This window comes from Galeopterus variegatus, unplaced genomic scaffold, assembly GCF_000696425.1.
Source record: "Galeopterus variegatus unplaced genomic scaffold, G_variegatus-3.0.2 Scaffold4525, whole genome shotgun sequence".
NCBI lineage: Eukaryota > Metazoa > Chordata > Mammalia > Dermoptera > Cynocephalidae > Galeopterus > Galeopterus variegatus.
In genome coordinates this window covers 82,724-99,195 of record NW_007730636.1, presented here as the reverse complement: position 1 = coordinate 99,195, position 16,472 = coordinate 82,724, and the positions used below count along the sequence as shown (strand labels likewise).

Here is a 16,472-nt window from a genome sequence, read left to right as displayed (position 1 = left end):
TGTGTGGTGGGGGGGGGGGGGGGGGGGGGGGGGGGGGCACGGCACAGGAATGGAAAGGGAAGGAGCAAAGTAGAAATGGATAAATACTCTAGTTAAAGAAAAATTACCTACAAACAACTGTATTTGACATAACTGTCACCTACACTTGCCAAATGTTGCCAAGTGAAAGTTAGGATAAAAGTTGAACACAATGAAATACTGCTCTAGTTGAGCTACCTGGCCAGACTGACTTCCCTCAGCCAGGACCCCCATTATTAGAGTATGTTTGAGGACCACCCACTCCCTACCTGCCCAGTCTACCACACCACCTTCCTCTCTCCAATTAGCTGGATAGTCATCTAAGTCCATGTCGCTCCACACAACACAGATCAAACAGTAGGGACTGTTTTCTTCTTGTGGGATATGTAATCTGAGATGAAAAGGACCAAAGAGATCACCTCACCCAACCCTCTGATTTCATAGGAGAGAAAATCAAGGCCCAGTGAGAAGTGACTTGCCCACGGCACCACAGACAGTTAACCTTAGACACAGGACTGGAACCAAGGTCTCAGCCTTCCCGTCTGGTCCTTTGCCCACTATACCACACTATAATTTCACTACTTTAAAGCATGGTTCTCTGAGAGCCATAAGGTTAAATTACTTCAGGCCTGGAGCTTCCCTTTGAATCCAGCTAGGGTAGATGAAGATCAGCACTCTGCTCTGATATGAGGGTTGGATCTTACAAAATGTAATTTGTAAATTCTCTGTGGATATCCAATATGCCAAACAGCGCTGCAAATTATACAGGGCGGGGTCTTTAAAAAATGTTCTGCATGAAAATTCCTGTGATCCTACTGCAGATATAAGTGGGTAGGAATAATACCACAAAAAGTCAAGAGTCACAGCTTCAACCACCATTAAAAAAAATTCCTATAGTACACATTCGTCCCGCCTAGTTTTTCAAAAAATTTTAAAATTTTCACTTTATTATTTTAATTGACATATAAATTATATATACTTACGGTGTACAATTCCATGTTTTGATGTATGTATACATCGTGGAGTGGCTAAATCAAACTAACATAGCTATTATCTCACATATTTATCATTTTTTCATTGTGAGAACATTTAAAATCTACTCTTAGCAATTTTCAAGTATACAATACATTGTTATTAACTATAGTCACCATGTCATACAATAGATCTCCTGAACAGCCCAGTTCTAGTGGTTTAAAAAAAATGCTCTTTAAAGAAGATGAAGATGATGATGATGATGAGGTAATCTCTGCCGATTCCTTTGCTGATGCCAGTCATTCTTTTAAAGTCAGTGCCAAGGAAACGCACATTACTGATTAGCACAGGACAACTCCTTTGAACAGCAAGGACCATTTTAATGACCAAGCATAAACTGATGAGCCTCACACAGAAAGCCATGACTGCTTCACTTAGTAGGAATAAGATGCTCACAAAAAAGGAAGGCTATTCAGATAATGACTTTTTCATATGAAACAAATCTTATGCCATCTGATTCCCATAATTTCAGCACAGGTTTCTATTTCCCAGGTGCATCTGAGAGACAATCTCTGTGCAATTCTCACACATTTGGACAGAGATAGGAAAACATGAGCAACTGCTTGGAAGACTGTGTTGGCACAACCAAATCTACAGAATTGTGGCTCAAAACCTGAGGACTCTGAGAAACAGGAGCAAAGCAAGAGGAACTGGCCAAGATCAAACGACACGGCTTTCTCCAGTGTATCAAGTGCTTGGCAGGAAGCAGAGGCAGGAAGGATTACCAACAAGGAGATATCAAACTTTGGGTTCAAAGAAGAGGCCTTTCTAGACACTGAAAAACAGAACTTCCTCCTGAATAAGGAAAAATGGCTCTGCAGGGTAGGGATGCGAGAGGGGACATACTTTTTATAGGACATACTCTGTTGTCAACGGGCTCCATTTCTGCAGGAATCTCTCTTCCTAAAGTCACCAACCTGATCAGTCTTCTGTCTAATCTGGAGGTCATCCAATCTTCCTGCCAACTTCTTTGGGTCTGAAAAGTGGACTACTTGGACATGTGGATTATGGGGCAAGGTGGCTAAGGAATCGTCAGCGGCTACCTCATCATCATCATCTTCATCAAAAAGCATTTTTAAAAACCATTAGAACTTGGCTGTCCAGATCTATTGTACAGCATGGTAACTATAAGTTAATAACAATGTATTGTATGCTTGAAACTTGCTAAGCTTCCAAATTTGTTTTTTTCTTTTGAAAATAAGGAACAGCAACATCTTTCTAAATGCTAAGAAAGCAAAAACAATTATCAAGAATTTAAAAAACAAGAGTTATATAAATATTAAGGCAGATCACTTAATAAAAGAAATTGGTGGTAGCCAAAGATATCATCAGAAAGGAAACAAACTCAAAAACCTGATTATCCACTCTGTCTCAAACCTCAATAAGTCCCCATCTCTTACTGTCCTGGGTAGACAGCAATAATATAACAGTTGGTGCTGAAAGAGACAATCTGGAATAATAAAGAAAAGGTTGAAATATGTTTGGCTTGTGGTGTTTAAAAAGAAAGAAGAATATAACTGCTGAAAAGATTTCGCCAAAAGTGACTACATTTTAAGTCCTGGAATTGTATTCCAATCATCTGGAAACTCACTTAGGTGGTACATTTCATTTTCTGATGATGCTGAACAATTCAACAAATATTTGTTAAATTCAGCAGAGTGACTCAATAGATTCTGAAGCCAGACTGCCTGGGGCAGTCACTTACCTCTCTGTGCCTTGGTTTTTTCACCTGTAAAATGGGGATAAAAATAATGGCTACTTAAAAGGGTTGTTGGGAGAGTTAAATGAGTTAATATACATAAAGCACTTAGAAAAGTGCCTAATATACAGTGATGTGTATATTATATGTGTCAGTTGTTAACTGTTATTAATCAAGAACTGTGTGAGACACTAAGATCTAATCACGACAAAAGAGATCTGATCGCTGCCCTCATGGAGCTTGTAGTCTAACAGGGGACCACAGTAGTCAAATAATCACACAAACAGAACAACGAATGGTGACAGGTGCTATAAAAGAGACATACAGGGAACCATGAGAGCACAGCAGAGGATGATCTGGGGCTGGGGTGCAGGGAGGTGAGTGGATTCACAGTGTCGAAGAAGATTTTCCTGAAGGAGTGACATCTGAGTTAAGATCTATAGGAAGGAGGGAAGGAAAAGAAGACCTTCTTGGGCAGAGGGAAAAGCCTGTTCAAAGGCCCCGAGACTGAAGATAATTTACTGTATTGGAGGACCTAGTGGATCCGTGTAACTGGAGACAGAAGGCAGAGGGGGGAATGGTTCAAGGCAGGTCTGGGGAAGCAGGCAGAAGCAAGCATGCACTCAAACAGAGTGGGCCACAAAAATCAGAATCCTTTCTATGTGGCTCATTTGTTACTATGCAGCCTGTGGAAAGAGTAGGAAGGTGTGCTGTTTGTACCACTGTGAAGCAAATCTGGGAGGGAAAAAACCACTCCCCTAAGTGAAGCATTTGCTATTCCAACCCCAGACCATCTGTGTTCACAGCCTAGGAGACTCTCCTCCAGTGTTTTAATTTATGCTAACATTAGACTAATGTTGCCTAGCTGGTTTACAGCTGAATATGAGCATAACACACCAAAACTCCATGGGAAAGTTTAACAAATAAGACTGTGTCATGAAACATGACTTTGACAACAAACCCAGATGCAGGGTCTCTTGCTCTCTAAGATCCCTCATTCGAGGGCCTTCTCTAGCCACTCATCACACACGGGATCACAAAATCTCCCTCTGAAGGTCCTCTCCTCTCTAAATCTCCCAGGTGCTCCACCTCCACAGTACTTGAGGTCAGTTCCAAGGCTAGTTTCACTACAGTAGGCAGAAACCTTGGGGGTACTACCCTTGCATGACAAGGGAAGTCACTGAGTCACAGTCTTACATTATCGAGGTCGGCTGGCAAGGACTTGGAGGGTGTATCCATCTCTTCCAGGCACTCCCTGCTTCACGCTTCTTCCTGTGGGCTGACTCTTCTATTCCCAATTCCTACTTGCCAGTTCACTTATTTCAACCCCACTGCCAGGCTGGACTCTCTTTTATCCTACACATTTACGGAAAGAAGGATCCTGTCACATATAAGACACTGGAGCCCCAAGGCCTATAAAAACTCCTGCCTTCAAGGAATTTACCATCTAGCAGAGGAAGAGCGTAATACAGGAAAAGACGGCAAGTTCCGTGCCCCCTGAAATATGACTTGGCACCATCCCCAGGCCCTGCCCAGAGCAATTCCCTAAGATTCTGAGCCCACATCACCCTGCTCAGGCTATCTTCTCACTTGTTGGCCTAGCCCACATCCATATAACTCCAAAGCCTGTTAATTATCCTCTCGAAACTTCGAATTAAAAACAATACAAAATCAAATCCAAAGTTCCTCGCATATCCTCACGAGCCTGGAACGTGCTTAATAGATGTTCTTTGGGTGAATGAAGCTGAAAGAGGAGGCGGGCACACAGACGTGTGTCTGGTTTGGGTTGGGGGTGAGTCATTAAATTTCTCCTGGCATCAGTTTCCAAATCTATAAAGTAGGAAGACTAGGTTGGATGATGCCTTTTACCTCTGAAGCACGAAGATCCATGACTTACCAGGCCCTCATCTCTCTTCAGGCTTTAATGTAGATTCTTCTAGCCCCAACCAATCAAAACACGCCTAAAACCCACCAAGAATTTGACAGAGTTTAGCAATCTTGATGCCTTTGAACATAGTCACTCCCAATCCTGGTCTTGCAACATCCCAGTATCTCCACTTATCTCAAAATACTGCAACACTGTAAATTAGTAATAATCTTGTCACTTTAAGGTTCAGGGCAGGGAAAGGAAGTACCACAGAAATCAACTAATGTTATGTGGGACCAGGTAACTGACACCTGGGTATACACACATACTATAGACTCTAAAGCCGACCATCTCTTAAACTGAAAGGGAGATCTTTATTACTCTCCAAACCACAGATCAGATAAGTGATTGAACTTTACCAGGCACTGAAAGCCCCAGAGATTTCTAAGTACTGAATAATCAGATCAAGATGATTTAGGGTTGGTTTTAGAGCCAACTGTAGCCTGGTTGTCAGTCAGTTGAGTACCAAAACTACAGATAAACTTGCTCTTAATCTCTTTGTGTAAAGGAAACCTTTTTCCTCTTTGCAAAACCAGATCACAGCAAGGGGAAACGAACCCTAACAGAACTACAGGACAAGATCACTGGATTGTTCAGAAGAAGGTAGTGCCTTTGAGGTCAGAGATTCCCCAAATCTGCTTCTACAACTTTCTTACAGTATTTGAGCTTATCTAGAGATGTTACAAATACTTCTACAATGGAAAAAACAATTTAATTTCATTTAATGTAAAAAATACACACCCACACACCCACATGTGTATTTGGGAACAGAGCCATCACAAAAATCAAAGAACTGCTAGCTGTGTTCCCTGAGTCATGGGGGTTTCTGAGGGTTGCCTGATAGAATTTTAAACTTTCTCTTGTCGTGTCATCATTAGAAATCAACAATGGTCACGCTCAATGTCTCATATTTGTTCAGGATTTTCAGACATACACGGGAGCTGCCAATACTGGTTCTCAGTATGGATCAGATGACAAGCTGGAGTACAAACCTATACATTAATCCCCACGCTAAGTGATGTGATGCCACTCAGAGTGCAGGAAGGCTCCGGTCTAGGAGAGGGCAGTGTCAGGGAAGGCCCCCTTACTTCAGCTGGACGCTCAGGACAGGTGAGCAATACCTGATGAAACTACGCCCATCATTGTGGCAACTTACCAGGGCCTGTCTCCCTTGCTCTGCTCTGTTTTCTTTTTTCACCACAGAATTTTATCACCTTCTCACATTCTATGTAATTTATTTTTAATTTATTTATTTATTTATTTTTTTGTCTTTTGTCTTTTTCCGTGTCCGGCAACGGATCGCAACCCTCAGTGTCGCCCCCGTACCGGACCGGGGACCGGCAATGGGATTGCAACCCTCGGTGTTGCTCCCGTGCCTCGCTCAGCCAGTGAGCGGGAACCGGTCTGTATGTGGGATCCGAACCCTTGGGTGGGAGCACCGCCACGCTTCCCAAGCGGCGCACTTATCCAGTGCGCCACCGGGCCAGCCCCGGCGCACTATCCAGTGCGCCACCGGGCCGGCCCTCTATGTAATTTATATATGTACCATGCTATTGTTTCTTATCTGTCTCCACCAAGTAAATGTAAGTTCCATGAGGGCAAAGGTCTTTGTTTTGTTCATTATGTGTCCCAAGCACCTCAAATAGTGCTTGGCATATAATATGTACTTGAAAAAAACTGATGAATGAATGAATGGATGAAGAGATGGAATGAAGAGATGGAATTCACTAGGAGAGCTGAGAGGCTCAAAGCAAAGCAGTCCTCCCATCTTCAACCTCCCCAGGTGAGATTGTGAGGCTGTATTGGAAAAGGAGGTGGCTGTGGGACTAGTTACTTTAACTTAAATAGTGTTCCTAACTTTGGAAGACATTTAGAAATAGGCCCAAAGAGATTTTTCTAGTTCCATTCCCTTGTTTTACAAATAAGGAAACAGAAAGGGGGAGGGGGGAGACTCATTTGCCCAAATCTTACAGCGAAACAGTACAGAACCCCCATCTCCCAAACCACACTGGCTGAAATACATTTCCATCATGTGAGTCAAGACACGTATGGAAACAAGAGACTGTGCCTATCAATTACATTTTAAAACAGCTAAAATGATAAACCATGCCTATCTATCTACTCAAGGAGTGCAGGACTGGAGCCGCCACTTGGGATTTCCTTTCAGCATTGAATTCAATTGGGAAATAGCCCTGGTGCTGGAGTCTATACAGCTCTCTTAAGTCAGATGCCGAGCCCTGTTCCGAGGCTGTCCTCAGAGAGTGACTTCCCAAATCTACCAACAGTGTCAACCTGGTTCCAGCAGAGCTTTACATTTGAACCAGCCCAGTCAATGTGATACTTAGAAGTGGGTTTCCTCTTGTGTCTAAACCAGCTAATAGGATTCTTTAGTCCTCTAAGCTGATTACTGCAGTCACTGAGACAAGTGACTGGCCATCTCCCACATTCTATATAGTCAGGCCTTTCAACTCTGCACCTGCTGCAGAAACCCAGCTGCCCGACCTGGGCTATGAGGCTGATAAATATCCAGCTGTCACATGAAAGGGGGAAGGGAGTGTCACAAACTGTATCGTTTGCTTCCAACACACACATCCCCACCCTGATAGGAAAGTTCCTTGTTCACATACTTCATTCTTGTGCTTTCACTGTCTAATTTACTCCTTCCACAAATTCCTCCTACCCACTCCCTTAGCGACTTCAGTCTTGCAGTAGAGGTATATTTGAATATAAGGCCAGTTGTCAGTTAAAGCCAATAAAAGCAATTTCAATCGTATAACTTCGTATAATGTATGCTATACGAAGTTATTACGCCACAAATTCCTCCTACCCACTCCCTTAGCGACTTCAGTCTTGCAGTAGAGGTATATTTGAATATAAGGCCAGTTGTCAGTTAAAGCCAATAAAAGCAATTTCAATCGTATAACTTCGTATAATGTATGCTATACGAAGTTATTACGCCACAAATTCCTCCTACCCACTCCCTTAGCTACTTCAGTCTTGCAGTAGAAGTCTCTTTCAAAACCATGAGGATGATTTTACCCATCAGGGAACTGTGACGGAACCTGGAAAACAGAATTGTTTTGATTTCTTAGGCTCCTTAATACACGGAGAAGGCAAAAATAACAAATAAGCACAAGTGTTGGGTAAGTTTAAATAAACATGTAAGCATCTTATAAGGTATATTTGAATATAAGGCCAGTTGTCAGTTAAAGCCAATAAAAGCAATTTCAACAGTTTGTACTCAAAAAATATCCACTGGTCTTGAATTCCTTCTCTTTAAAAGTTGAGCAGCATAGTAGGAAAAACGCCATGCTAAGTTCTCCATTTCTAGTTCTGCCACTAACTTGCAGAATCTATCAATCCTAACGTCTCTGTAAAACAGGCCAAAAGCTGTCTCTGGTCTGGTCCAGTAGTCTGTGACATTACTGGGCACATAGGTGCACTTGTTCTGTCCAGGATTAAGATGCAGGAATGACCTGAAGGTCTCAACCTGGCTACACATTAGAGCCACCTGGGGCTTAAAACTTTTTTTTTTTGACCGGTAAGGGGATCGCAACCTGTGGTGCGGTGCGGGGCGCTCCCAGCGCCGCACTCTCCCGAGTGAGCCACAGGGCTGGCCTCTTAAAACTTTTTTAAAGAAAGGATGCTGGCCTCCACTCCCAGTGACTCTGATCTCATTCACCTCGGGCGGGGCCTGGGCATGAGGTTTTTAAAAAGCACTCCACGTGACTAATTCGAGTCAGGGCTGGGAAGCACTGCCTCAGGTAACACATCCTAGCTGCGCTTCTGTACAGGTGTTTCTCTCACTCCTAGAGGCCCCTCAGGAGTCATGGGCCATTTGCTTTAAGAGGACAGGGATCTGATTTACCTTGGTCAAACAACTCCTCTGACTCAACTGGAGACCAATGACAAGGTCAGGCTCTAGGGATTTGACAGCACTGTTTGTTCAGAAAATGTAGGGGAGAATGTGGTTTCCATGACAAATGTTCCTGCAGCCCAGACAAACAATTATTCCCTCATCTGAAATGGAGGAAAATAATCCGCTGGAGAATGGGATGGTTTTGAATGATAATTATAAATTAGTCTACAGACTACGGAAATCATGTTTCATACACAAGAGGACAACCCTGGGTCAAGGTGCATTTTTTTAATAGTGAAACATCATGCTGAGTGAAAAATGAAACTGATGTAGAATACCAGAAACCATTTATCTCATGGGGTTTGGCAATAGAAAAATTAATCTCATTACTGATATGAGGAGCCCATCAAGAGGACACCATAAATTATGGGTCACGTCCACCCAAGTAAGTATCCTGGAAGCCACTCTAATTCTATAGAAAGAAATACTACTGGTGAGATCCCATTAAAGAGTACAGAACACAGCTGAAACAACATCTTCCCTCACCCCAAAATCCACAACCAGCTTGCTTGAAGACAAAAACAGCACCCTGGCTTTTTTTTTTTTTTTTTTAGTGGCTGGCAGGTCCAGGGATCCAAACCCTTGACCTTGGTGTTACCAGCATCATGTTTCTAACCAAGTGAGCGAACCGGCCAGCCTAATGAGCCTCAAAGAGGAATTCAATCAGTATTTGCTGAGTGCCCACGATAGTGAGTATGGCCAACACACCGTGCTAAGTGCCACAGAGGATGCAAAGATAAGCAAGGCAGGGTCCCCACCCCTAGGACAAACCAGCAAAGGAAGTAAGACACACTCCCACAAGGTACTCTACTGCTCCCCTCCTCCCTGCCTCATTACTCTCTCCTGAAATCCACCTGTGCAAACTTGAGTCCCTCCATTGTGGTACAAGGGCCATGGCCACTGTCTCCCCCTCCTGCCATCACAGACCCTTTCCCTGGTGCCAGAATTACTTAGGAGGTGGGGGCCTCTGCAAAGGCAACACCCAGGGCCAGCCTGATAATTAGTCCCATCTTTTCAGGACTTTTTGATGAAGGCTGTGACTGCACTAGGGAAGAGCAACTTTGGTTAAAGGCTCCTAAGATGTGAACTTTCAGTTTTGCTATTTCAGACATATTACTGGGTGAGATGTTATTGAAAAACATGCACCTGCTTGGATATTATTAGACCTCTAGTAAAGAAATGAGCTTAAACTGTGAGTTAGATTTAGTGGCCTCTTAATTCCTCTTCTCTCAGTGATGGCTGGATTTGGCTCCAGAGCTGAAAACAGTCAATCTCCCTGATGGAGATTCTCAGGTGAAGGCAGCGTCTCTATCTCAAGGCTGCATCTGTACACTACTGCCACAAAGGTCAGAGGCCAGGACTCCACGGGAGGAGTCAGAGCACCATCTGAGCCTTCTCATGGAGCTTACAAGAAAGCCCCCTGGCCGCTCCCTTCCTAGATCCCATCCCTCATGGCAACACGGCTTGGCAGCTCCTCAGACTGTGACCCAGATAGCTGGACTATTTGTTCTAACAAATGCACCAGAAGGTAGGCATTGCAGGGGCTGCTCTTCAAAGGGAAGCAGGAAGATTAGGTTCAAGGCTGGGTTCTGCCTCTCACACATGCCCTTGGACAGGTCACCAGCCCTCTCTGGCCTCAGCTTCCTCATATGTCTTCTCTGGAGGACAGAGCAGGGCAGTAATTTTTTTCAACTTGGGAGGAGAGGATAATGCCTGTGAAAGGGTGAGAAATGCCCCAAACAGCAGCCTCCAAGGTTCTAACGCGCTCCCACCGTTACTGGGGGACTTGCGTCATGTTCCCAACGTGTGCCTGGGTGGGAACTAGAAGGCCAAGATCCTATCTAACAGTCCAAAACTGCAGTGTGAGTCATGTAAAAGTTATACGAGTATTAAGCAAAGATTGGAAGAAATTGGAAAATGTTTAAGGATAAGTGGGTTAAGAGTAAATATTCACTTTTTTAAAAGGTTCCTTTTTGTTTTAAAATATTATTAAATAATTAGATAAATATTAAATGAGGTTACTGAAAAGTTAAAAAAAAAAAGACTGATTTGTACAACATGTAAATTGACACTGAAGAGATTATTTTGAAAGTGACACTCTTTCAGATGAATAAGTTACTTAACAAATGTGAACAAGTTATTTAACGAATCAGAATAAAACATTTTCTCAATAACTTTTAGGTACATAAGACGTCATTGAGAGATTGCTATGATTATTTACATCTCCAAAATATAAACGAAATCTATAACAATTCATTTCCACCCAACTAAAAATCCACACTGCCAAAAGAAAACACCTTATTTTAAAATGACTATCACAAAACCAATTTAAGGTTAGTTTTGTGCTTTTTAAAACATCCAGCGTTGCTTGGGAGCTGGCAGGGGGCTGTGAAAGAGAACATACAATCAGCAAATTTCAGTTCTAGGAATTTATCCCAAGGAAATAATCAGTTAAGATACAATCAAGAGTTTAGCAATAAGAAGGTTCATCACATTGTTTACAGTAATGAAAATTAAAAACAGTCTCAATAACTAGGTGTTTGGTCAAATCATGGCATATCCATTCAGAGAAATACTGTGCAGCCAGTAAGAATAATGTTGCAGAATTAAAATTATTGATACAGATCTATATGTTTCAGTTTGGGGAAGAAAAACATTATCTATCTATATATGTGCACAGAAAAAACATCTGAAAAGGGCCGGCCCGGTGGCGCACTGCTACAGTGCGCCGCTTGGGAAGCGTGGTGGCGCTCCCGCCGAGGGTTCGGATCCCACATACAGACCGGCCGCTCACTGGCTGAGCGAGGGGCGGGAGCAACACCGAGGGTTGCGATCCCGTGGCCGGTCCCAGTCCGGTACGGGCGCGACACTGAGGGTTGCGATCCGTTGCCGGTCACGAAAAAAGACAAAAAGGAAAAAAAAAAAAAACATCTGAAAGACACTTCAGAAACCTCATGGAAAGATTTGTATTATCTTTTAATTCAATTTTTCCACAAACTTTTTGAAGAACCCTCATATATCAAAATGTTAGATTAGCCATTGAGGAAATTCCAATCAAAACCACGAGTCATCACTTCACATCTACGAGGATGGCTAACATCAAGAACACAGACAGTAATAAGTGTTGCTGAGGATGTGGAGAAACTGGAGGCCTCCTGCATTGCAGGTGGGAATGTAAAATAGCGCAGCTGCTTTGGAAAGCAGTCTGGCAGTTCCTGGAAAGGTTAAACAGAGTTAACATGTGACTCAGCAATCCCATTCCTAGCTATACATACAAGAAAAATGAAAATATATGTCCATTCAAAAACTTGCACACAGGGCCGGCCCGGTGGTGCACTGCTACAGTGCGCCGCTTGAGAGTGCGGCGGCGCTCCCGCCAAGGGTTCGGATCCCACATACAGACCGGCCGCTCACTGGCTGAGCGAGGTGCGGGCGCAGCACCGAGGGTTGCGACTGGCTGAGCGAGGTGCGGGCGCAGCACCAAGGGTTGCGATCCCGTTGCCGGTCCCGGTCCGGTACAAGCGCGACACTGAGGGTTGCGATCCGTTGCCGGTCACGAAAAAAGACAAAAAGGAAAAAAAACAAACAAACTTGCACACAAATGTTCATGGCAGCATTATTCATAATAGCCAAGAAGCAGAAATAACCCAAATGTCCATCAACTGATGAATGGAGCAGTATATCCATATAATGGGATATTATTCAGCAATAAAAAAGAATGAAGTACTGACACGTTACAACATGGATAAACCTTGAGAACATGATACTAAGTGAAAGATGCTGGTTACAAAGGACCACATATTTCACATTTCATTCCATTTACATGAAATGTCCAGAACAGGCAAATCTATAGAGACAGAAAGTAGATGAATGGTTGTCAAGAAACAAGAGGTTTGAGGGGAAATGGAATGTAACAGCTAATGGGTACAGAGTTTATTTGGGGGATAATGGAAATGTTAAAAAACTGACTATGGAGATGGTTCCCACAATTCTGCAAATATATTAAAAAGCCACTGAATTGTACACTTTAAGTGGGTGAATTGTGATGACAGATAAATTATATCTCAATAAAGCTGTTAAAAATGTTCAACAGAGGTAACGTTTGGGTAGTAGGATTATAGGAAGTTCATTTTGTTTTTTTGGTTTTTCTTTTAAATTTAGACTTAACTACCCTTTCTAACTTTTCCACAACGAATGTAATTACTTTGAGGGAGTTTTAAAAAAATCTTCCCATGTTATTATATAAAAAGTGCCAAACACACAAAAGATTTGAAAAGAAAAGGAAATAAACCTTTCCTTATAATAGTGGAAAAACTGGAAACAACCCCTATTACTCCTGCAGGGTGATTCCTGGGCAGAGCATGGCGTATTACCACTTCATCGCTTATCAGTTACCACCTCAGGCCCCAACCCTGGCTAGGCACAGAAGCACAAATGCTTTTTGTATGGATGATGGTTTGGTGAAGTGCTAACAGAGTAACAAATGTGATGGTGTACTCAAGCTTTTCCTAACAGGTTACAGGAAACCATACGTGCGGGGTAAAAAACTGAACAAAAATAGAGAACACATTGTTCTATTTGCTGTGTGTTTGTACATGAACAAAGACCATGAGATAATCGGGAGTGATATAGAGGTTGTCTAAGACTAACTTAAATTTTAAAAAAAAGAATGCAAGCAAGGACCCTGTGATTACTGCTGTTTTAAATTCTACTTTCCCCAGTCCATGTCTCTGACAATGAATAACTCTGACAATGTGTTTCTCTGAGACAGAGAAGTCCGAAACCAAACATGGGATATAGGTAAAGATAAAGATAGGGGTTCAGATCCCCGCACTGGTCAGCCATAAAAATCAAATAAATAAATAAATAAATAAAAATAAATAGAAGAAAAAATCCCCGGCTTCTGGGAAATATAACCAACCAGCGTGTTTATTATTCACCATCGTTATTATTTCAAGCCAGCATCACACTCTAATCATATTGCTGGGTTATAGGACCTGAGTTATTCGTGCATAATAAAAACTGAATCTATTAAAATGGTACATTAAGCTTTCCCCCCATATCACCTCTTTAGGGAGAACATTTGATCATTCTAAAACACACAAAATATTGCACCTACAGATTACTTTGGATCCTGAAACCAAAGAGTTTCCAATGAAAATGAAATAGTTATCAGAAGACTCTTCAACCTGAAAAATGTAGTCAAAACCTGAGGCAGGCTAATAACTATATCTGCCAGTCCCATGCAGGTTGAACTATTCTATCCTGACATGAAGAAACCGTGTAGCTCACTAGATTTTATTCAGGAACATGGTCTGTTGTTGAACTTTCCTGAGCAACTCTCCTACACATTTTCTCCTTCATTCGCAGAAGCTATACTGCAAAAAGCCGAGTGGGCAGGTGAGTTAATGAAACAATACACATGAGCATGGCTACAGTTTAATTTCATGATCAGCAGCCCCGATAACATTAACTTAATGAAACATCCTACTCATGGCCTTGGTATAAATAGCTTGATATTACCTATTAGGATAACTCATGCAGGTGATAAGTATCAGAATAAAGGTGATAAGCAAGGACATTTCTCTCAGATGTTCAGTGTGTTTCTGTACATACATGGTCCCCAGTTCTCAGTGACTTTTTCACACACACACACCACCTCTAAAACCAAAATATTGGCTAAGTAAAACAATTATGACATATTATAGCTTAAAAAGAGTATTTTGCCTCACATGCTACCAATTTCATTGACAATTGAGAGAAGTGTCATCTAAACACCATGAAATGAGGACTACTGACAGTGCTGATGCAACACTAACCAATGCCAGGTACAAGATACTGGTCTAGGAACAAAGGAGAAACTCACTGACTAAATAAACCCATTCTGGATTAACAAAAGACAGCCTCAAGTGTTTAATAATAACAATGTTACTGTATTTGGGATCTGGTAGCCTAGATTCTCACCCACAATGAGTCAATGTCTGGCTCAATCACACACTGAAAGAAAAATCACAGTATTGCCTCCAATGTGCTATTTACTCCATCAATCAAAAAGAAGTATCAAAAAATATTCCTTGTAGACCCACAGCATAACATTCAAAAAATGATGACAGAGTAAAAAGCACTTTTGGGAGATAAACAGAATTTATGTTTATTGTGTATTATGTGCAAGGCACTCTCCTTCATGCGTGTTAGCTGTCCACATTTCATGTATCAGGAAACCAAGTCTCAAAAGAAGTAAAATAATATGCCTGAGGGAACAGTTAGCAAGTGACGAGTTAAAACTCAGGTTTGTCTGATTTTACAGCCACTGCATTCTGCATGACATCACTGCTGCCTAGTTTAACTACAAACTTTGCTATGAGTCTCATTTAAAAATTTTAAAAATTCTTACTATGGGGGTAAAAACTTACTGGGAGAAAATTCTGGGAGTGAAATTCTGACCTTTCACCTAAAAAGCAGTTACCCTAAAACATAACCTTTTGACAAGGGTCTGGAATATTTTACCATAAACTCTGAGAAATTTGGATTTCTGAATACAATTTGAAAATATTTACATGAACTGAAACTATTGTCCCCACTAAAGCTAAATAGTTATTGGCTCTTTAGCCTAACTTATTTAATAACTAAACACTAGAATCCAGTAAAAGAATAGCTTATGGATAGATGGGGCAAAGGAAACCATATGCACCCAGGCCCTAATCATATGAAATGATCGATTTCCACATCAGATGTTTTGTCATTCTGTTTATACTCTTATTTGTGAACGGCAGCAGTTAACCAATCCAAAGTGAAGGGTCCAAGTTCAAAACATGATCCTACTTGTGAAAGTGATTTTTTTCTTTCTTAGAAGAAAAATGTAAGTTATACAAGTTCTGTCATGAAGAAAGTATGTACAAAATTTCCCTTAAAACAACACTGAACTTGGAAAAGGTGACCTTACTTATTACTTTGGCTGTTTCCAAATTCCTGTTACCCCAAGAGCACAGATAATTATTTCCCTAAAATGCATAACCTCCAAAGAGTTCAGGCTGTGGTTGGCACGCAGGTACACAAATGTCAATTTTCCACCTGGACACCTGGTACATGATCTACCCTATTAAAGAGTACACAGTACCTTTCAAGAGGTCATTAAACAGAACCAGTACAGATGTGCCATACCCACATACTGAACAATACATTTTTTTTTTTAAATCACTAATTTAGATTCCTCCAACTAGAAGGAAAAAACGTCGTCTGTCTACAAAATGTCCTCCTCGGCCACGGTGCCCAAATCCACAGCCTGAGTCAAGGTCATAAATAGTTAAATAAACTAGGTCCTACTCATTCTCCTCCAGAAAAAGATGAAAAGACTTTTCTCAAGGCCCCACAGTACTCTCAGGGGAGGAGAGTCTTTCATTTAAAGTTTTGAAGCGGCTTCACCTCTGGCCCATATGGGGTCTTATAAACCAGTCCAGTTCCCACAGCTTCACCTGCTTAAGGAGGTCCTGGTAACTCCTGCCTGCAGATGAATACCGAGGGGCCTGCAGGGCAGGTCAGCAGCACCTTCCCCTGGGTAACAGTGCTTACCCGCTCCCCGTCGCGTTTGTTTCCCAAAGTTCTCACATTAGTAAAAGTCCAAACAAGGATTCGAAACGCAAGACATGCCCTTCCCCTGGATTACAGGGCTCTCTCGGTCCTTCTGCGGCCACCGCCAGGCAGAGCCGCAGCTCACCTGCGGGGAGGGTCCGGCAGGTGGGCGGCCTCCCGAAGGCCCGGGCCTTCTGGAGATACCGAGGTGCCGCCCAGGGCCACAGAGTTGCGCCCGAGCCCGTGACAGCCGCGCTGGCCCGGGAGGCCACTGGGGCAGCGGACGCCTCTGCCTCGGCGTGGCCGGC

The 16,472-nt window shown here is 42.4% G+C and overlaps 1 protein-coding gene across 1 annotated transcript in view; it reads right to left on the bottom strand.

The window, feature by feature from the left end:
• The window catches only part of ERN1 (endoplasmic reticulum to nucleus signaling 1), an 84,706-nt gene that overhangs the window by 67,309 nt on the left and 925 nt on the right, over positions 1–16,472 (bottom strand). Inside the window, exon 2 of the mRNA XM_008587754.1 lies at positions 16,310–16,453. Within this exon, the coding sequence (XP_008585976.1) occupies positions 16,310–16,453 (144 nt within the window). The remainder of the gene's footprint in view (positions 1–16,309; positions 16,454–16,472) is intronic.